We start from the raw sequence: 21,311 nt of genomic DNA, 5'->3' as shown, positions 1-21,311 counted from the left end.
AACCTGATTTCCTGATTAATATGCATGGAACGTCTCAGAAAATCACACTTTTACTCCAGGCAGTTAAGTGAGGCTAGTACCCCACAGGGCCATATCCAGTGCCCCAGTGTGCCGATATGTGCTCTGTGTCTGTGAAGGGGGAGCCGCCCTGGACCTGAAGGCCTGTCCTGCAAAGCCCTTCCGCTGGATTCTGGACATGACCTGGCTGAACCTGGTGGAGCTCAGCAAGCTGTCCCAGTTCAGCGAGATCATGAACCAGGTCGGGTCTCTAGAGTAGCCGACACATCTGTGCATTAGCCCTGTAATTGCACATCTGTCTTTTCTGTATTATACAGCTCAAAATGTGTTTCTCTACTCATCCCTTTCAATAGAGCACCAGAACTGTAATTGAGTGAACTGTAGGTAGACTGTGAATTGATCTCCCACTGGTGGATGCACTGTTTTGACACCGAAGAGCCATACTCATAGCTGTTTGTACATTAACAGAAGTCCTGTCATTGCATGTGCAGGTGTCTCGGAATGAGAAGGGCTGGAAAGTGTGGTTTGACATGGATGCTCCAGAGGAGGGGGTGATTCCTGATGGATACAATGATTCTCTGGACACTTTCCACAGGCTGCTACTGGTCCGGTGAGAGCCTAGATACACTCCAGCTCACACAGAGTTCTCTTCTCCCATCTTTGAACAAGGAGGACTGAGACACCGTCATAATTAAAAATATTTAGTATACTGTGCCCTAGGCGTCATTGATATGTAATTAAATACAGTGTATTGTTCAAGACTAGAAAGATGTGTGTCCCAATGGCAGATCGTGGTGTCCAGACCGCACCCTGACTCAGGCCAGGAAATACATCGCAGACTCGATGGGCCTACGGTTTGCAGAGCCAGTCATCCTCAGCCTAGAGAAGACCTGGGAGGAGAGCGACATGCGCACACCAATCATCTGCTTCCTGTCCATGGGCTCCGACCCTACCAACCAGATAGATGCCCTGGCCAAGAGGCTGCGGCTGGGTGAGATCAGCCTGCAAGATCTTACACGCTTACACCGTTTCTGCTGGGAGGCTCAGAACCTACGTGTGGCTGAAGGGTCGCACTCGGACACCCGGGTGTTGTCTGATGGGGCTCGTGGGCAGGGGTGATTCTGACTGGACCTGTGCTCGTTTCCAGAGTGTCGGGCTATCTCAATGGGACAGGGGCAGGAGGTGCACGCCAGGAGGCTCATCCAGATGTCGATGCAGCAGGTGAGTGCTGCTCCGACTGCCCCCTGCTCTCAGATGCTCCGTGTTGACACTTCGTGCTGTTCTGGATGGTAAAAGTGAAGAAACACTAACATTGTATTGTTACCCATTATCAGTGTCTCAAAATGTGAACTTTGCTGTACCTTGACAAAAAGTTGATTTCTCAATATTTAAACGCTATCCATGAAGTAAGTTAAAAGCAATTCTATTTATAGAAATACCTCTATTCTTTTATCCAGGAGATATAGAACTACCTTTTATAATGAGTCAGTGACACTTTAACCCATTAGCTGTATGGTTACTGTCTGGTACTGGGTGTTCCGGTTGAATGTTAAATCGGTGTGCTTTCAAGAGCAGCTCTGACAGCCCGTCCTGTGTGTGTGTGCAGGGCGGCTGGGTTTTGCTGCAGAACTGCCACTTGGGCTTGGAGTTCATGGACGAGCTGCTGGAGACCATCACCACTGTGGAGTCCATGAACGAGGGCTTCCGAGTGTGGATCACCACCGAGGCCCACGAGCGCTTCTCCATCACGCTGCTGCAGGTCCGCCCGTGTCCGCGCGCCGCACTGGGGGGCGTCCTCACCCCTGCCCGGGCTGTCTTGCATCGTTCCCCGTTTGTGTTCCAGTCATCCATCAAGTTCACGAACGAGCCCCCTCAGGGCGTGCGTGCCGGCCTGAAGCGCACCTTCTCGGGAATCAGCCAGGACCAGCTGGACGTCAGCAACCTGCCCATGTGGAAGCCCATGCTGTACAACGTGGCCTTCCTGCACACTGTGGTACAGGTAACAGAGCTCCACCCAGTAGACACAGGGGAGCGGTGCAGACTGGGAGCTCCTTATTTACTATCACTGTTCACAGCACTGTGCGTCATGACTCCTAGTGAGCGGGCCAGCTGAAAGGCCACAGCGCTGCCTTTGTTCCTCTCATGCAGGAGCGTCGTAAATTTGGCCCCCTGGGTTGGAACATTCCCTACGAGTTCAATTCCGCAGACTTCACAGCCAGCGTGCAGTTCGTGCAGAACCACCTGGATGAATGCAGCGCCAAGAAAGTAAGCCGACTAACAGCTACAGGTCACTGTGTCATCCTGCACTGTTCTTGTGCTTGTCGGTGGACTTTTAATATGATCATTCACGGGTACTCGTGCGTAATTCAGTGGGATTACATTCTTCCAAACTGTTACATTTCACAATGTATACACAAAGAGTTGTGGGAGTGTGGAACAAGCTACCTAGTCACGTTGAAGCCAAAGCCTTGACATTTTCAAGAAACAGCTGGATGAGATCCAGAAATTGGATGAATTAGCTCCTTACTATTAAGTGGTCTGGATGGGCTATTTAGCCACCTCTCATTTTTAGCTTTTCTTGTGATTCTAAATTCATTAGCCAGTCCCACATCCATGTATAAAGATTACCTTAGGTTCTTCTAAATTTTTATTTGAGAACCAACATTTTATGAGTGACCTTATGAAAACAGTATAAAATGGTCACATACATAATGTACTCTAATGCTCCTGTTGCTTGTTCAAATAATTCTATAAGACCTCTTTCTGAATTAATGTAAGATAGCTCTTAAAATGGTGTTGTTTTCTCTAAACTTGTTAGGTGTTAGGTGTTAGAAACCCCTGGGAAAGAATAAAGGATGTCAGAGAAGAAAACATAGGTAATGGTTTCAGAGTCCTGCTTCCTGTGTGTCTGCCTACAGGGTGTCTCTTGGACCACTGTGCGCTACATGCTGGGAGAGGTGCAGTATGGCGGCAGGGTCACTGATGACTATGACAAACGGCTCCTCAACTGCTTTTCACGGGTAGGTTTCTGTAACAGGGCTGAGGGCTAGTCTTAGGGAGAGGAGAGTGCTGGTTCTGTGCGTTGAGGTTCATGTTCCTTTCTGTCCCCATGTCCTCTCTCAGGTGTGGTTCAATGAGAAGATATTTGAGCCAACCTTCTGCTTCTACACAGGCTACAAGGTGCCAGTGTGTAAGACAGTAGAGCAGTACCTGGAGCACATCCAGACACTGCCTGCTGTCGACTCACCCCAGGTCTTTGGATTGCACCCCAACGCTGATATCACGTAAGACTGAAACCCCCAGTCCTCCACTCTATCAGCTTTCCCATAACAATTCACTACTGTCCAGCAACGATCTTCTCAAGAGGTACTTGAATACTACTCTCTGATGCGAGGGCAGACAGGCCTTTTCTCCTGACAGACAGAGAAAGGGTCTGCTTGCCGTGAACGGAAATGAAAGGAGGAAGACACAAGGGTGGGCTTGCAATCATACTGATTTTGCTCTGTTTGTTCCATTGTTATAGCATCAGTGCATTTGAGCTTTCTGAGTGTGTGCTTTTAGGTATCAGAGTAACACATCAGCAGAGGTGCTGGACACCATCACCAACATTCAGCCAAAAGAGAGTGGAGGGGGAGCAGGAGAGACCAGAGAGACTATAGTGTACAGGCTGGCACATGACATGCTGGAGAAACTGCCACCGAACTACCTCCCACATGAAGTCAGTGTGCCGAGACATGCAATACTACTAATCACAGCCTTGAATACCAGACACTTATGGACAAATACTGATGTGCATCATGTTATTTATCTGGTACTGTTCAGGTCAGAGCCCGTCTGGTGAAAATGGGAGCCTTAAACTCAATGAATATCTTCCTGAGGCAGGAAATAGACCGCATGCAAAGGGTGATCAGCCTGGTGCGCAGCAGCCTGAGTGACCTCAAACTGGCCATCGAGGGCACAATCATCATGAGCGAGGTCAGGATCACAGGCTTTTCCTCCCACTCCTCCCTCTGACACGTCATCATGAGCTCCTGAGCGAGGTCATTGCCACAGGCTTCTCCTCCTACTCCTCCCCCTGACACATCATCATGAGCTCCTGAGCAAGATCATTACCACAGGCTTTTCCTCCCAGTCCACCCCTTACATGTCATCATGAGTTCCTGAGCGAGATCATTGCTACAGGCTTCTCCTCCCACTCCTCCCTCTGACCCATTCATGAGCTCCTGAGCGAGGTCAGAGCCACATACTTCACCTCCCACTCCTCCCTCTGACCCATCATCATGAGCTCCTGAGTGAGATCATTCCCACAGGCCTCTCCTCCCACTCCTCCCTCTGACCCGTCATCATGAGCTCCTGAGCGAGGTCAGAGCCACATACTTCACCTCCCACTCCTCCCTCTGACCCATCATCATGAGCTCCTGAGCGAGGTCAGAGCCACAGGTTTCCCCTCCCACTCCTCCCTCTGACCCGTCATCATGAGCTCCTGAGCGAGATCATTGCTACAGGCTTCTCCTCCCAGTCCACCCTTTACCCGTCATCATGAGCTCCTGAGCAAGATCATTGTCACAGGTTTCTCCTCCCACTCCTCCCTCTAACACATCATCATGAGCTCCTCAGCGAGATCATTGTCACAGGTTTCTCCTCCCACTCCTCCCTCTAACACATCATCATGAGCTCCTCAGCGAGATCATTGTCACAGGTTTCTCCTCCCACTCCTCCCTCTGACCCATCATCATGAGCTCCTGAGTGAGGTCAGAGCCACAAGCTTCACCTCCCACTCCTCCCTCTGACCCATCATCATGAGCTCCTGAGCGAGGTCAGAGCCACAAGCTTCACCTCCCACTCCTCCCTCTGACCCATCATCATGAGCTCCTGAGCGAGGTCAGAGCCACAAGCTTCACCTCCCACTCCTCCCTCTGACCCATCATCATGAGCTCCTGAGTGAGATCATTCCCACAGGCCTCTCCTCCCACTCCTCCCTCTGACCCGTCATCATGAGCTCCTGAGCGAGATCACTACCACGGGCTTCACCTCCCACTCCTCCCTCTGATCCGTCATCATGAGCTCCTGAGCGAGATCACTACCACGGGCTTCACCTCTCACTCCTCCCTCTGACCCGTCATCATGAGCTCCTAAGTGAGGTCAGATCCACAAGCTTCTCCTCCCACTCCTCCCTCTGACCCGTCATCATGAGCTCCTGAGCGAGGTCACTGCCACAGGTTTCTCCTCCCACTCCTCCCTCTGACCCATCATCATGATCTCAAGCAAGCCCTTGTCCTCCTTTGACTCTGGATGATGTCCCTCTACAGAACCTGCGCGACGCGCTGGATAACATGTACGACGCCCGTGTGCCTAACCTGTGGAAGAAGATCTCCTGGGACTCGTCCACACTGGGGTTCTGGTTCACAGAGCTGCTGGAGAGGAACACGCAGTTCAGCAGCTGGATCTTCGAGGGGAGACCCAAAACCTTCTGGATGACTGGCTTCTTCAACCCCCAGGGTGAGGATTGAGACGGACACTTATGGATACTGTACTGAGGTTTGGAGGCCTGTTGCTTTCTCCGAACTGCACTTGTGTGTTTCCAGGGTTCCTGACGGCCATGAGGCAGGAGGTGACGAGAGCACACAAGGGCTGGGCTCTGGACACGGTCACTCTGCACAACGAGGTGCTGAAACAGACCCGGGAGGAGATCACAGCGCCCCCTGCGGTATGTGTCCTGACACTCTGCTCTTTGAATAGTCTGCTGCAAGGATCTCTCTTCCTCGTTTAGCACCAGGAAGAGCGATGGATTATTTAATTACTGTCAAATCTGTAAATTCTACAGGTTTCTGTGTGTTCATTATAGTTTCATTTCAGGAAGCACCAAGATTAGGACCATGTGTTTTTCATAACCCGTTTTTTAAACGTGTAATTCTGTCTGCCACCCTCAAAACTTAGATCTAGCGCCATATTCAGCTTATGTAAAAAGAAATAAGCTTTTTTCTGCTCAGTCAGCTTGAAGTTCACTCACAATATTCAGATAAATGGCAACAGTAAATCAATTTAAAGCTTTAATTTATAATTTGATCAATTGCCTATGTAACCCCTAACTTCAAGCCCAGTGTGAAGCCCACTCATCCCCTAGCCACCCCTCACGCGTGGGCAGGAATGGCAGAGCCGGCCTATCTGTGTGTCTCCCTCAGGAGGGCGTGTACATCTACGGCCTGTACCTGGATGGGGCCGGCTGGGACAGGAGGAACTGCCGGCTGATCGAGTCCACCCCCAAGGTGCTGTTCACGCCCCTGCCCGTGGTGCACATGTTCGCCATCAACTCCACCGCCCCCAAGGACCCCAAGCTCTACATCTGCCCCGTTTACAAGAAGCCGCGGCGCACCGACCTCACCTATATCACTCCAATCTGCCTGCGCACCACCCAGCCCCCTGACCACTGGATCCTGCGCGGCGTGGCCCTGCTGTGCGACATCAAGTGAGGTCTGCACACAGTCCTGCTGAGACAGCCACTGGCAGCCCTGGTTCTGTTCTCAAAGCACACTGTTTTATCCCCTGTAACAAGCCAATAAAATCGAGTGTTGACTTGAATGGACGTCATTCTTGGGGTACAGCTTAATAGTACAAGAGTCAGAAAGAAAGAAAGTGCTCTAATAAATCAAGTATACACAGGGCACATAAAAGCCTTAAAAATTAGGCTGTGGTCATTGAACCTGTCTTTTCTGGACTGCCATATCGGTCTGTGTCGCCCAGTTTCTCTGTCCAGGCTGTGGTCACTGAGCCTGTCCTCTCTGGACAGCCAGGTCTGCCTGTGTCCAATTTCTATGGCCGGATTGTGAATGATCTGTACTTCTTCAGGGTCTGTTTCTCTTTGCTGCGTCTCACCCTGATCAGGTATTCATTCAGCGTGTATTTCCTGTTCATATCCCAGTGTGTGTTGTGTGTGTGTCCCAGTGGGTGAAGTAGTGTTGTTTGGCTTGTACTATGATTTGGCTGACTTTGCTTTGTGTTCTTTTAGTTGTGCTGTCCCAAGGCTGGCTGGTATTGGTGATAGGGCTCTTAAGCTAAGGAGTCGTTTGGTGTCTGGAAGGCGTAGAAGCTTGACCAATCACGTGGTAGTTTCTATAGTAATAAACCACTCTTAATATGTTTCAACATATTTTACCAACAGACTTTTGGTGGTATTTTTTTCCATCACTCATTAACATCACAATGCCATTCTCAGTTATTCAGAACAATATATGGTATACTGTAAATGGGGGTTGATACTGTATATCCTGCTCGCCTTCTCCTTCAGTACGTTCTGTGTCAGGTCAAAACTGAGCATTTCCCCGATCTATATCGGAATGTCTCTGAGCTTCGGATCTTGACATGTTCCAGAAACTAAAAAGTATGAGTGGGAAACAATCAAGACCATTGATCACAGCTCTTGCAAGTGAATGGGATTTAATCATCTTTGGTCACAACTTCTGATCCAACGAACTCAGTTTATGGATACAATTACCGCACGGTGAACTGCGCCATCCAGGCACCAGAGAGATTCCGAAAACAAAAATTTGAGATGGGAGCAAAAAATCACTCATCCTAAACTTGACATGGGCCTGGATAGCACCGTGTGCCATGCAGTAAGCAGGCCCGGTCCCAGGGCGCTGTCGGATCCGTGCGGTTCTGACTGTCCTGCACAGAGCTCTGCAGTGTGAAGAGTCAGAGGGAGCAGGCCCGGCCCTGCGTTGCTGTCGGACCCGTGCGACGGTTCTGACTGTCCTGCACAGGGCTCTGCAGTGTGAAGAGTCAGAGGGAGCAGGCCCGGTCCTGTGGCGCTGTCGGATCCGTGCAGTTCTGACTGTCCTGCACAGGGCTCTGCAGTGTGAAGAGTCAGAGGGAGCAGGCCCGGTCCTGTGGCGCTGTCGGACCCGTGCGGTTCTGACTGTCCTGCACAGAGCTCTGCAGTGTGAAGAGTCAGAGGGAGCAGGCCCGGTCCTGCGGCGCTGTCGGACCCGTGCGGTTCTGACTGTCCTGCACAGGGCTCTGCAGTGTGAAGAGTCAGAGGGAGCAGGCCCGGTCCTGCGGCGCTGTCGGACCCATGCGGTTCTGACTGTCCTGCACAGGGCTCTGCAGTGTGAAGAGTCAGAGGGAGCAGGCCCGGTCCTGCGGCGCTGTCGGACCCGTGCGGTTCTGACTGTCCTGCACAGGGCTCTGCAGTGTGAAGAGTCAGAGGGAGCAGGCCCGGTCCTGCGGCGCTGTCGGACCCGTGCGGCGGGTTCTGACTGCCCTGCGCAGCCCAGTGTCCTCCTCACCCAGCTACCTGTCGCCCAGCGGCCTGTAGCCCATCTCGCCCTCCAGCTGCTGGGCAGTGAGGGTGCCCAGCAGGGGCTGGCACTGCGGGTTGAAGACGGAGTAGGCGCTGAGCTCGCCAGGCTGGCGCCGCCTGGGGCTGCGCAGCCCCTCGTACAGCCAGTAGAAGAGAGACAGCAGGAAGAAGGGCAGGCCGAACTGCAGCTCCGAGAACAGCCCCAGCAGGGCCAGCCACAGAGCCAGCTTCAGCAGCAGGACAGCGGCCCGCAGCCAGCCCGGGCTCTCCGCCTGCAGAGGGGGGAGAGAGAGAGAGAGGTCAGGCTACTGAGGACAGGTACAGCAGCTACAGGACAGCGCCCGCAGCCAGCCCGGGCTCTCCGCCTGCAGACAGGAGAGAGAGGTCAGGCTACTGAGGACAGGTCCAGCACTAGGGAGTTCAGGTGGAAGGGCTCTGTTCCATGTACACAGCTTCATCAACACACACAACCATCCAACTACACAATCACAGACCCAAGAAATAGAAACAGAATTATTAAGTCCAAAGGAAAACAGCGGAGCCGGGTTCCCGAAACCGGACCGGACTGCACTCAGTCTGAGACGGACCCGGCGCGCTGTGAGGGCTGAACTCGGCCGACGAACTTACAGCGGGAGCAGCCCGGCTGGTATTACTGCTCTCCGGGGGACTCACTCTCTGCTCCGCAGGTTGTGGCGGATCACAGGCTGGGCTGCCTCTCTCAGACGCTCCGGCAGTGCAGCACTCCGTGACGGGGCTCTGCGACTCCACCGCCGGGGTCCGCATCTCGGGCTGGCCCGCCGGCTGCTGCCTTCTCTTTAGGGCTCTGAACTCCTCCAGCCGCTGCTCCATCGTCGGCGGCACTCTCACAACACAAGTGCGGGGCGGAAACACAGTCAAAACAAGCCTGCGTGGCAGCCTCTGCGGGGCGGATACAAGGCAGAGAGAAGAAGGAAGTCTCCCCTGATCGCAGACGTCTTCCGGACATTACAGCCGCGCGGTAGACAGCGCCCTCTGCCGGCACAAGCTGCCTAGCACCGCTTCTAACTACTGTATGCGAACTGTTCACCACAATAAACTTAGCTTTTAATACATTTATAAAACAAAAACTGAGCAAGCTGCCGAAGCTCATGGTTCAGACTATGGTCACATTTTGTCACAAAAATACAATTAGTTTATGGATTTTGAGTCCTGTACTTGTATCAGATCTCTGTTCAAGACTAAAGAGACTGAGTTCCTTCAGTCTGTCAGTGTAGGACACTACCTTAAGCCCAGGAATGAGCAGCTATATGTTTTCTATTCTAAATGAGGCCTCAGTCATACCGAGGTTTCTCTCAAGAACTGTCTGGATGAGATCCTGGCTGGAAGTGTTCACTTGTTGTCTAGATTGTCTAATAACCCATCAGTATTGCGCTGCTGCACAGAGCTCTTTATGCACATAGACCAGTTCAGTACAGGTGGGTGTATGATCTGATCGACCGCAGGGGATCGTTGTTGGCAGACCTGCAGGTGTTATGATATTTAGAACTTGGGTTCTCTCCTGGGAGGATGCTCTCCCAGGTTTTGGAGTTTGTTCTCCGTGCCCACCCGTGAACACGCACTGATCTCCACACGGCAGGTCGAACCTCGCAGGCTGGCGGTCAGCCGGCCGCTAGGGGGCGGCGTGAGGGAGAGCAGCCGCTGCTGCAGGCTGTCAGGAGCTTCGGGTTGTCTTGAAGAGCGGCGCCCTGTCAACATCCTCGTACTGGGGTTCAGCTGTAGACACCGAGGGGCGGATTGTGATCGTGCGGAGTCCCGGCGGTATCACTGAGGCACACGGGCTCGGACACCAGTCTGTAACATCGGCAGTCCAGGCTCTTGCTCTCCCGACCCGGTTCGGTTCGGCTCGGTATGTCCTGCTGTCTGCTCGAGTTCTGCCGGGTCCAGGACCTGCGGACGGTCCGCGAGTTCCTGTTCCCAAGCCTGCGAGCCGCCGACACCAACAAGAACCAGACAGGTAAGGAAGAGCCGGAACCGACTGGGCTCTCCCTAGCCTGCGCCTCTGACGTCACACCGCCGTGGGATCCCCGCTCACCCGCGGTGCTGCGCCCGGTTTGCGGGTCTATATTTCTGGGGTGTCTTGCCGTTTTGTGATCGGTTTCCTGGCGCTAAGGGGGACGAGGAACGGCTGGGGGGAACAGCTCTTGCAAAGTAGGGGTGACATAGATCATAGCCGTGTCTCTTTGTGTCTGTCTTTCTGTCCGTCCCTGTGTGTGCGCCTGCAGCACCGACATGCGCTGGGGGCTGTGCAGTATATGAGTCATCGCAGAGAGAGAGGGAGGCAGAGACAGACACAAGCTGAGCAGCACTGCTTCATCCACTGGGACACACACACACAAGCAGGGAGAAACAGAGACAGAAAGCCAGACCTCAGGGAAACAGGTACAAATTCACACTCAACAACAACACATTGGAGCACACATTCAGCTACACATATCTCATCTGGGAGTTTTGACCTGGCAGTGAAGGCACTGAGGGAGAAAGCACTCAGGGCTTTCTACGCAATAAGAAGGAGGCTCTTCAACATCAACCCACCAACAAGAATCTGCTCCAAATATTTGAAAGTGTAATCCAACCCATTGCCCTATATGGCAGTGAAGTGTGGGGTCCCCTCACAGACCAGGATTACACCCAATGGGACAAACACCCCACAGAAACTCTGCGCATGGAGATCTGTAGAAACATCCTCCGTGTGCAGAGAAAAACTCCTAACAACAGGTGCAGGGCCGAATTAGATATAATATATTATATATATTAGGTAAATAGTACCCACTATTGATAAACATACAGAAAAGAATATTAAAGTATTGGCTACACCTAAAAAACAGCGACCAAAATTCCTACCACCACAAAGCCCTGCTGAGCCAAGAGCTGAGCCCAAAACAGAGCCCCCTGAGCCAGCTGGTCCTGAGGCTCACCGACCTGAGCCACACCGACACTAACCAGCCTCAGGACAGCACTGCTAGAGCACCACAACCCAGACTCAACCACATCACAGCACAGATCAAACAGCAATATCTCACACACTGGGACACACACACACAAACACAACATAAACTGGAATGCTACAGAACCCTAAACAGACAATACACACTAGCTGAATATTTGACCAAAATAAAAAATAACAAACAGAAACAGACCCTGAGGAAGTACAGGCTCAGTGACCACAGCCTGGCCATAGAAACTGGGCGACACAGGCAGACCTGGCTGTCCAGAGAGGACAGGCTGTGCTCCCACTGCCAGCAGGGAGAAATAGAGACAGAGGTGCACTTCCTACTACACTGTGACAGATACTCTGGGATTAGAGAAACATTCTTCCCGAAATTCAGAAACCTAATCCCAGAGTTCCCACACCTGCCAGAGTCACAACAGGTCCCAATCCTACTGGGAGAGGGAGGAGGGAACTCAGTTGATCTGGCACCCCAGTATGTGATCTCCTGTCACAGCCTGAGGAACAGTGAGTCTGTCTCCCAATAATGCTCCAGCCGCCTACAGTATATGTCAATATTTTATAATATGTATTTGTTGTAAATGTCTGTAATATGTCTGTAGATTTTATTTTACTTTTATTTTTTGTTTTGTTCCATGTTAATTTTATTTTTATTTGCTTTGGCAACACTGATTGTACCCATCGGTCATGCTTATAAAGCACCTTGAATTGAATTGAATTGAATTGACTACTGCAATGTGTGAATTACTCTGAACCACTGTCCCAGCCTGAGGAACAGACAGTGAGCCTGTCTCTCATGAATGCGTTGTATTTTCTGTGATGTATGTACAGTAACTGTCCGATAATTTGTTTTGTTTTTATTGTAAACATCTGTAGATGTGTGAATTGTGTCTTCTTTGGCAACACTATAACTCATCAGTCATGCCAGTAAAGCTCTTGAATGTGAGATTGAATTCTAGCGGGGAGGAGAGAGAGAGAGGTCACACACTCTGCGAATGTGGGCTCTCTGATGCCCCACACTGGGCTTTCACTGGACTGGGTTACTGCTGGGTTAACTGCTACCAAAACTTAACAACATCTTTCCTTTTAGATCATAACACAGGGTTAGATTCACTATTTTAGGGAAGAATGTTTCTCTAATCCCAGAGTATCTGTCACTGTGCAGTAGGAAGTGCATCTCTGTCTCTGTTTCTCCCTGCTGGCAGTGGGAGCACAGCCTGTCCTCTCTGGACAGCCAGGTCTGTCTTTGTCCATTGTTGGTGTCCAGGCTGTGGTCACTGAGCCTGTCCTCTCTGGACAGCCAGGTCTGCCTGTGTCCAGTGTCCATGGTCAGGCTGTGGTCATTGAGCCTGTCCTCTCTGAACAGCCAGGTCTGCCTGTGTCCAGTGTCCATGGTCAGGCGTTGGTCATTGAGCCTGCCCTCTCTGGACAGCAAGGTCTGCCTGTGTCCAGTGTCCATGGTCAGGCTGTGGTCATTGAGCCTGTCCTCTCTGGACAGCCAGGTTTGTGTCCATGCTGTGGTGTTAGGAGTGTATCCTTTCCTGTCTCTCTCCAGATAAGGAGCTGAACTGGGACGATGTGGATTGGGGCTCCTGGGACGACCATGATGATAAGGACAGGGGCCCTGTGAGTGGAACTGGACACACTGTCCCCCTGCTTGTCTCTGTCGCTTTGTTTGTCTCTGCCTGTTAGGTCATTCCATGTCAAATCACACACCATGACACCCTCCCTGTAATGTAATTTTCCAACGACCATTTTGTACCAAACCCCTCCCCGAAAATGATTAGAACATAAGTCATACAAATAAATGGGTAAATGTCCCCCACACCCTACCCTGAGCCCACCCATATCACAGTGTTAAACATCAGCTCTCTATGATGGACAAGTAGGGCGACGCTGGGGCTTGGAGTATTATTTCTCCAATCTTTCTGAAGTATTCCCAGAGAAAATGGCCAGCAGTCATATCACCCTGCAGCCCACAGCTGGCAGCCCACTGAAGCTCAGCAGGTACAGTATGAGCCTGGTCTGTACCTGGATGGGAGACCTCCTGGGAAAAACTAAGGTTGCTGCTGGAAGAGGTGTTAGTGGGGCCAGCAGGGGGCGCTCACTCTGCAGTCTGGGTGGAACCTAATGCTCCAGTATAGTGATGGGGACACTATACTGTAAAAAGAGCCGTCCTTCGGATGAGATGTAAAACTGAGGTCCTGAGTCTCCATGGTCATTACAAATCCCAGGACGTTTCCCGAAAAGGAGTATTTCCCATAGGAGTGTTACCTCGGCGTCCTGGCCAAATTTCCCCCTGGCCTTTACCAATCATGTCCTCCTAAAAACCCCCATCTCTGAACTGGCTTCATCACTCTGCTCTCCTCCCCACTGATCTCTGATGTGTGGTGAGCGTTCTGGCGCACTATGGCTGCCGTCGCATCAACCAGGAGGATGCTGCACATTGGTGGTGGTGGAGGGGAGTCCCCATTACCTGTAAAGCGCTTTGAGTGGAGTGTCCAGAAAAGCGCTATATAAGTGTAAGCAATTATTATTATTTAAAAGGTGATGGCTTTTTTCTCCAGCACAAGTTAATGAAACATGACAGATATTTTTTTGTGTAATGTCACTTAATATTAACACATTCTGACCTCCAGGTGTCACTATTCCCAGGTGTGAAAAAGTGAAAGTAAAAAAATGCCCTCAATATTTTTAAAGCTTTACATTCAACAGATTCTAGGTTTCGAAGGAAATGTAAGGAAAATCAAAACTTTTGTCCATGACTGCTCTTCTTGTGACTTTTTTTCTATTCAGGACATCTTCTATCGGAGTAAGAAGAGTACTCATGAACCATTTATTTTTGCATTCCTCATGTCCTAATCATTTTCAGGGAAAGATAAGATGTTGGAAACTATTATTACAAAATATTTTGTGATTACAACCCTATCATAGTGTCCTTCTTGGTGCTATCAATTCACTTAATTTTTACAAATAACATTATAGGGATGCTTGTCTTATCTCTCTCTAACTATATAGATCATTTCAGAGCATTCTGGGATGGCGGGTGTCGAAAAACCATTTTCTACACGGTTTCAGATGGAAAGAGCCTGTCCTTACCTCTCTGTCCATCCTGTGTGACTGCTCTGTCTTTGTTGTGTGTAATTGGTATAACTGTCTCTCTGTCTGTCCTGCATTAAAGGTGTGTGTTTGTCCTGTGTGTCTGGTGTCACTGTCTCTCTGGCTGTCCTGCAGCAGTGGTGTGTGTTTGTCCTGTGTGACCAGTGTCTGTCTCTTTCTCTGTCCTGCGGTAGTGATGTGTGTTTGTCCTGTGTGACCAGTGTCTGTCTCTTTCTCTGTCCTGCGGTAGTGATGTGTGTTTGTCCTGTGTGTCTGGTGTCACTGTCTCTCTGGCTGTCCTGCAGCAGTGGTATGTGTTTGTCCTGTGTGACCGGTGTCACTGTCTCTTTCTCTGTCCTGCAGTAGTGATGTGTGTTTGTCCTGTGTGTCTGGTGTCGCTGTCTCTCTGTCTGTCCTGCGGTAGTGGTGTGCGTTTGTCCTGTGACCAGTTTCACTGTCTCTCTGTCTGTCCTGCGGTAGTGGTGTGTGTTTGTCCTGTGTGTCTGGTGTCACTGTCTCTCTGTCTGTCCTGCGGTAGTGGTGTGTGTTTGTCCTGTGTGTCTGGTGTCGCTGTCTCTCTGTCTGTCCTGCGGTAGTGGTGTGCGTTTGTCCTGTGACCGGTTTCACTGTCTCTCTGTCTGTCCTGCGGTAGTGGTTTGTGTCTGCCTGCATGTCTAGGTCCTGTATGACTGGTCTGCTCTCTTGTCTGTCTCTCAGGTGGAGGAGGACAGTGTTTCCCAGGGCGCCCCCTGGCTGCAGGAGTGTGCAGTGTCCCTGTCTCCCTGCTCTGACCTGTTGGTGGTGGCCCGTGAGCACAGGGCTGTGTTTCTCTCTGGTGAGTTCATACTCTCTGAGGTGTTTCTCTCTCTGTATGACTGTTGACCGGGTTCTATGTCGGTCTCACTGTTTGTCTCTCTTTCTGCAGCGAAGTGGCGAACAGACGAGGGGGGACAAGAGGAGATGACCCTGACAGTCAGCTGGAGTGGTGCTCTGAGTGCAGAGGAAGGGTGAGTCCCCCCTTGTGCCACAGAGACCCAGTGTTAGAGAGCAGGGGGAATGGGAGAGAGAGTTTCTGCTCTGTGCTGATGACCTGGTCCAGCTGTCGCCCACAGGACAGGGGCTGCAGCAGAGCCTGGCACTGCTGGAGCAGGACTGTCAGACCTGGGCACTGCCAGCCCATCTGGACCCAGAACAGGGGCTGCAGCAGAGCCTGGCCCTGCTGGAGCAGGATTGTCAGACCTGGGCACTGCCAGCCCATCTGGACCCAGAACAGGGGCTGCAGCAGAGCCTGGCCCTGCTGGAGCAGGACTGTCAGACCTGGGCACTGCCAGCCCATCTGGACCCAGAACAGGGGCTGCAGCAGAGCCTGGCCCTGCTGGAGCAGGACTGTCAGACCTGGGCACTGCCAGCCCATCTGGACCCAGAACAGGGGCTGCAGCAGAGCCTGGCCCTGCTGGAGCAGGACTGTCAGACCTGGGCACTGCCAGCCCATCTGGACCCAGAACAGGGGCTGCAGCAGAGCCTGGCACTGCTGGAGCAGGACTGTCAGACCTGGGCACTGCCAGCCCATCTGGACCCAGAACAGGGGCTGCAGCAGAGCCTGGCACTGCTGGAGCAGGACTGTCAGACCTGGGCACTGCCAGCCCATCTGGACCCAGAACAGGGGCTGCAGCAGAGCCTGGCACTGCTGGAGCAGGACTGTCAGACCTGGGCACTGCCAGCCCATCTGGACCCAGAACAGGGGCTGCAGCAGAGCCTGGCACTGCTGGAGCAGGACTGTCAGACCTGGGCACTGCCAGTCCATCTGGACCCAGAACAGGGGCTGCAGCAGAGCCTGGCCCTGCTGGAGCAGGACTGTCAGACCTGGGCACTGACAGTCAATCTAGACAAGACCAGAGTCATGGTTTTCCATACTTATACTTATACTTTTCCAGAAGAAATCCAGACCTCAGAGAAACAAGTACCACTTCACACACAACAACAACACATTGGAGCACACAACCAGCTACACATCCCTTGGTCTGACTATCGGCTCATCAGGGAATATTTGACCTGGCAGTGAAGGCACTGAGGGAGAAGACACTCGTGGCTTTCTACACAATAAGTGTAATCCAACCCATTGCCCTATACGGCAGTGAAGTGTGGGGTCCCCTCACACTAAATTTCACTAAATTGGACAATCACCCCATAGAAACTAGAAATGTAGAAACTCCTAACAACGGGTGCAGGGCTGAATTAGGCCAGTACCCACTATTGATAAACATACAGAAAAGAGTATTAGAGTATTGGCTACACCTAAAAAACAGCGACCAAAATTCCTACCACCACAAAGCCCTGCTCAGCCAAGAGCTGAGCCCAAAACAGAGCCCCCTGAGCCAGCTGGTCCTGAGGCTCACCGACCTGAGCCACACCGATACTAACCAGCCTCAGGACAGCACTGCTAGAGCACCACAACCCAGACTCAACCACATCACAGCACAGATCAAACAGCAATATCTCACACACTGGGACACACACACACACAACACAAACTTGAATGCTACAGAACCCTAGATAGACAATACACACCGAATATTTAACCAAGATAAATGATAGCAAACAGAAACAGAAACAGACCCTGAGGAAGTACAGGCTCAGTGTCCACAGCCTGGCCATAGAAACTGGGCGACACAGGCAGACCTGGCTGCCCAGAGAGGACAGGCTGTGCTCCCACTGCCAGCAGGGAGAAATAGAGACAGAGATGCACTTCCTACTGCACTGTGACAGATACTCTGGGATTAGAGAAACATTCTTCCCAATATTCAGAAACCTAATCCCAGAGTTCCCTCTCCTGCCAGAATCAGAACGGGTCCCAATCCTACTGGGAGAGGGAGGAGGGAACTCAGTGGAACTGGCAGCCCAGTATGTGATCTCCTGTCACAGCCTGAGGAACAGTGACAGAAGATCACATTGTCTCTCAATAATGTTCCATATGTTTCTATGTATCTTATGATTGTGTCTTTATTGTTAATGTCTGTAGATTTTTGTTTTATGTTAATTGTATTTGTTTTGCTTTGGCAACACTGAATCTGCTCATTGGTCATGCCAATAAAGCATCTTGAATTGAGAGAGAGGCAGTGTGGGCTAGTGGTTAGAGCTGAGGCACTGGGAGAGAGAGAGGGAGGCAGTGTGGGCTAGTGGTTAGAGCTGAGGCACTGGGAGAGAGAGGGAGGCAGTGTGGGCTAGTGGTTAGAGCTGAGGCACTGGGAGAGAGAGAGGGAGAGGCAGTGTGGGCTAGTGGTGAGAGCTGAGGCACTGGGAGAGAGAGAGAGGCAGTGTGGGCTAGTGGTTAGAGCTGAGGCACTGGGAGAGAGAGAGGCAGTGTGGGCTAGTGGTTAGAGCTGAGGCACTGGGAGAGAGAGAGAGGCAGTGTGGGCTTGTGGTTAGAGCTGAGGCACTGGGAGAGAGAGAGGGAGAGGCAGTGTGGGCTTGTGGTTAGAGCTGAGGCACTGGGAGAGAGAGGGAGGCAGTGTGGGCTAGTGGTTAGAGCTGAGGCACTGGGAAAGAGAGAGGGAGGCAGTGTGGGCTAGTGGTTAGAGCTGAGGCACTGGGAGAGAGAGAGGGAGGCAGTGTGGGCTAGTGGTTAGAGCTGAGGCACTGGGAGAGAGAGAGAGGCAGTGTGGGCTAGTGGTTAGAGCTGAGGCACTGGGAGAGAGAGAGGGAGGCAGTGTGGGCTAGTGGTTAGAGCTGAGGCACTGGGAGAGAGAGAGAGAGGCAGTGTGGGCTAGTGGTTAGAGCTGAGGCACTGGGAGAGAGAGGGAGGCAGTGTGGGCTAGTGGTTAGAGCTGAGGCACTGGGAGAGAGAGAGAGAGGCAGTGTGGGCTAGTGGTTAGAGCTGAGGCACTGGGAGAGAGAGGGAGGCAGTGTGGGCTAGTGGTTAGAGCTGAGGCACTGGGAGAGAGAGAGGGAGAGGCAGTGTGGGCTAGTGGTGAGAGCTGAGGCACTGGGAGAGAGAGAGAGGCAGTGTGGGCTAGTGGTTAGAGCTGAGGCACTGGGAGAGAGAGAGGCAGTGTGGGCTAGTGGTTAGAGCTGAGGCACTGGGAGAGAGAGAGAGGCAGTGTGGGCTTGTGGTTAGAGCTGAGGCACTGGGAGAGAGAGAGGGAGAGGCAGTGTGGGCTTGTGGTTAGAGCTGAGGCACTGGGAGAGAGAGGGAGGCAGTGTGGGCTAGTGGTTAGAGCTGAGGCACTGGGAGAGAGAGGGAGGCAGTGTGGGCTAGTGGTTAGAGCTGAGGCACTGGGAGAGAGAGGGAGGCAGTGTGGGCTAGTGGTTAGAGCTGAGGCACTGGGAGAGAGAGGGAGGCAGTGTGGGCTAGTGGTGAGAGCTGAGGCACTGGGAGAGAGAGGGAGGCAGTGTGGGCTAGTGGTTAGAGCTGAGGCACTGGGAGAGAGAGGGAGGCAGTGTGGGCTAGTGGTGAGAGCTGAGGCACTGGGAGAGAGAGGGAGAGGCAGTGTGGGCTAGTGGTTAGAGCTGAGGCACTGGGAGAGAGAGGGAGAGGCAGTGTGGGCTAGTGGTTAGAGCTGAGGCACTGGGAGAGGGAGAGGCAGTGTGGGCTAGTGGTTAGAGCTGAGGCACTGGGAGAGGGAGAGGCAGTGTGGGCTAGTGGTTAGAGCTGAGGCACTGGGAGAGAGAGAGAGAGAGGGAGGCAGTGTGGGCTAGTGGTTAGAGCTGAGCCACTGGGAGAGAGAGAGGGGGCAGTGTGGGCTAGTGGTTAGAGCTGAGGGACTGGGAGAGAGAGAGAGGCAGTGTGGGCTAGTGGTTAGAGCTGAGGCACTGGGAGAGAGAGAGAGGCAGTGTGGGCTAGTGGTGAGAGCTGAGGCACTGGGAGAGAGAGAGAGAGAGGCAGTGTGGGCTAGTGGTTAGAGCTGAGGGACTGGGAGAGAGAGAGAGAGGCAGTGTGGGCTAGTGGTGAGAGCTGAGGCACTGGGAGAGAGAGAGAGGCAGTGTGGGCTAGTGGTTAGAGCTGAGGGACTGGGAGAGAGAGAGAGAGGCAGTGTGGGCTAGTGGTGAGAGCTGAGGCACTGGGAGAGAGAGAGAGGCAGTGTGGGCTAGTGGTTAGAGCTGAGGCACTGGGAGAGAGAGAGTGGCAGTGTGGGCTAGTGGTTAGAGCTGAGGCACTGGGAGAGAGAGAGTGGCAGTGTGGGCTAGTGGTTAGAGCTGAGGGACTGGGAGAGAGAGAGAGAGGCAGTGTGGGCTAGTGGTTAGAGCTGAGGCACTGGGAGAGAGGGAGGCAGTGTGGGCTAGTGGTTAGAGCTGAGGCACTGGGAGAGAGGGAGGCAGTGTGGGCTAGTGGTTAGAGCTGAGGCACTGGGAGAGAGAGGGAGAGAGGCAGTGTGGGCTAGTGGTTAGAGCTGAGGCACTGGGAGAGAGAGAGAGAGTGGCAGTGTGGGCTAGTGGTTAGAGCTGAGGGACTGGGAGAGAGAGAGAGAGGCAGTGTGGGTGGACTTGTACTGTATGTGCTGTAACTGTGTCCTGTCTGTTTGCAGGGAATGTGTTAGCAGTGTGATCTGCATTCCTCTGGCCAGTCAGAAGAGGTAAGACACCTGTTTTACGCTCTCTTACTACGTTTCCACTTTTATCTTCCTCCTTTAATTTGGGAGGGGTGGTCTTCATGCCAGCGGTGTCTTTCTGTGTCACCTGTCTCTTATGCCTGCGTTAGACACAGCAGTGATTACAGGCGTGTCTCTCTCTCTCTTTCTGTGTGTCAGTGGCGGTGCTGACGACACACCTGTATCTCTCTCTCTGTGTTCAGGAGCTCCACAGGCCGTCCAGACTGGACCTGTATAGTGGTGGGGTTCACCTCAGGATATGTGCGCTTCTACACTGAGGTACGGCTCTGTCACACTGTCTCTGTGTCACCAGTGTCCTTGGGGTCTGTCCATCTCGCTGTGTCATTCTGTCTTTGTACCTCATTCTGGTACTCGCTGCCTGTGTGTGATTGTGTTGTTGTCGTCATCATCGGAGTGGGGGGTCCTGTGTGTGATGGTGCTGTTGTTGTCAGAGTGGGGGTCCTGTGTGTGATGTTGTTGTCAGAGTGGGGGTCCTGTGTGTGATGGTGCTGTTGTTGTCAGAGTGGGGGTCCTGTGTGTGATGGTGCTGTTGTTGTCAGAGTGGGGGTCCTGTGTGTGATGTTGTTGTCAGAGTGGGGGTCCTGTGTGTGATGGTGCTGTTGTTGTCAGAGTGGGGGTCCTGTGTGTGATGGTGCTGTTGTTGTCAGAGTGGGGGTCCTGTGTGTGATGGTGGTGCTGTTGTTGTTGTTGTTGTTGTTGTTGTTGTTGTTGTTGTTGTTGTTGTTGTTGTCGGGGGGGTCCTCTGTGGGATGGTGTTGCTGCAGTTGTTGTTGTTGTTGTTGTCAGGAAGGAGGTGTCCAGTCTGTGATAGTGCTGTTGCTGTTGTTGTTGACAGAATGGGGTCCTTCTCCTGGCTCAGCTCCTGAATGAGGACCCCGTCCTGCAGCTCAAGTGTCGCACCTATGAGCAGCCAAGACATCACGGAGTCACAGAGCAGGTAGCGTGCCAACACCTGTCCCCTGTGAGTGTGAAAGCCTGGATCGTCAGCAGGCAGTAAGAGGGTCCCCTGCATTCACACCCCTGTGTATTTCTTTTCAATTGAGTTTGTCAGTTACATTCTTCTCTCTGGAAATGCTTCTTGAACTATATAACAGGTTTCCTGTGTTTCTGGGATGTAAAAGGAGGTGACACACAGAGGACATTCAGTAGGAGCAGCAGCATCTTGATTAAGATCAGAGACTCTTCAAGGCTGCAGGCTGGTGGTCATTGAATTTGACAAGCTGGAGATGAATATAAAAGATTCCACAAAAATGAGCTGAATCACCACTTTCCCCTGTACAGTCCATTACTAAGACATCTACGT

The 21,311-nt window shown here is 52.3% G+C and overlaps 3 protein-coding genes across 8 annotated transcripts in view; 2 read left to right on the top strand and 1 right to left on the bottom strand.

Annotated features, from left to right (window-relative positions):
• Positions 1-6,597, top strand: part of LOC102688018 (dynein axonemal heavy chain 8) — an 87,120-nt gene extending 80,523 nt beyond the window's left edge. For all 5 annotated transcript variants that reach the window (XM_069199178.1, XM_069199179.1, XM_069199180.1 and 2 more), the window contains 14 exons: positions 138-259; positions 510-628; positions 807-1,009; positions 1,166-1,239; positions 1,625-1,777; positions 1,862-2,017; positions 2,167-2,283; positions 2,937-3,038; positions 3,142-3,302; positions 3,580-3,736; positions 3,841-3,993; positions 5,328-5,517; positions 5,604-5,725; positions 6,201-6,597. In XM_069199178.1, coding sequence (XP_069055279.1) covers positions 138-259; positions 510-628; positions 807-1,009; positions 1,166-1,239; positions 1,625-1,777; positions 1,862-2,017; positions 2,167-2,283; positions 2,937-3,038; positions 3,142-3,302; positions 3,580-3,736; positions 3,841-3,993; positions 5,328-5,517; positions 5,604-5,725; positions 6,201-6,488 — 2,117 coding nt within the window. In that variant the 3' untranslated portion in view covers positions 6,489-6,597. The remainder of the gene's footprint in view (positions 1-137; positions 260-509; positions 629-806; positions 1,010-1,165; positions 1,240-1,624; positions 1,778-1,861; positions 2,018-2,166; positions 2,284-2,936; positions 3,039-3,141; positions 3,303-3,579; positions 3,737-3,840; positions 3,994-5,327; positions 5,518-5,603; positions 5,726-6,200) is intronic.
• An 838-nt stretch (positions 6,598-7,435) lies between these two features.
• saysd1 (SAYSVFN motif domain containing 1) lies at positions 7,436-9,269 on the bottom strand. Its single transcript, XM_069178574.1, has 2 exons — positions 8,945-9,269; positions 7,436-8,589 (listed from the first exon to the last, which is right to left on the bottom strand). Exons 1-2 carry the CDS (start codon positions 9,164-9,166, stop codon positions 8,308-8,310), a joined length of 504 nt encoding a protein of 167 aa, XP_069034675.1. The 5' UTR covers positions 9,167-9,269; the 3' UTR covers positions 7,436-8,307.
• Positions 9,270-9,992: 723 nt separating this feature from the next.
• Positions 9,993-21,311, top strand: part of rab3gap2 (RAB3 GTPase activating protein subunit 2 (non-catalytic)) — a 46,289-nt gene continuing 34,970 nt past the window's right edge. For both annotated transcript variants that reach the window (XM_069199176.1, XM_069199175.1), the window contains exons 1-7: positions 9,993-10,310; positions 12,859-12,929; positions 15,120-15,237; positions 15,328-15,409; positions 19,925-19,972; positions 20,191-20,266; positions 20,844-20,945. In XM_069199176.1, coding sequence (XP_069055277.1) covers positions 10,205-10,310; positions 12,859-12,929; positions 15,120-15,237; positions 15,328-15,409; positions 19,925-19,972; positions 20,191-20,266; positions 20,844-20,945 — 603 coding nt within the window. In that variant the 5' untranslated portion in view covers positions 9,993-10,204. The remainder of the gene's footprint in view (positions 10,311-12,858; positions 12,930-15,119; positions 15,238-15,327; positions 15,410-19,924; positions 19,973-20,190; positions 20,267-20,843; positions 20,946-21,311) is intronic.

Source organism: Lepisosteus oculatus, chromosome 2 (assembly GCF_040954835.1).
Source record: "Lepisosteus oculatus isolate fLepOcu1 chromosome 2, fLepOcu1.hap2, whole genome shotgun sequence".
Lineage (NCBI taxonomy): Eukaryota > Metazoa > Chordata > Actinopteri > Semionotiformes > Lepisosteidae > Lepisosteus > Lepisosteus oculatus.
The sequence above is the reverse complement of the archived record's forward strand: the minus strand, read 5'-3'. Positions and strand labels throughout refer to the sequence as shown.

Bases quoted from the DNA above. Each gene is read 5' to 3' on its own strand.
- saysd1 (XM_069178574.1), bottom strand. From the start codon at position 9,166: ATGGAGCAGCGGCTGGAGGAGTTCAGAGCCCTAAAGAGAAGGCAGCAG. The intron at 8,590-8,944 runs GTAAGTTCGTCG...CCCCCTCTGCAG, and splicing joins CCAGCCGGGCTGCTCCCGCT to GCGGAGAGCCCGGGCTGGCT.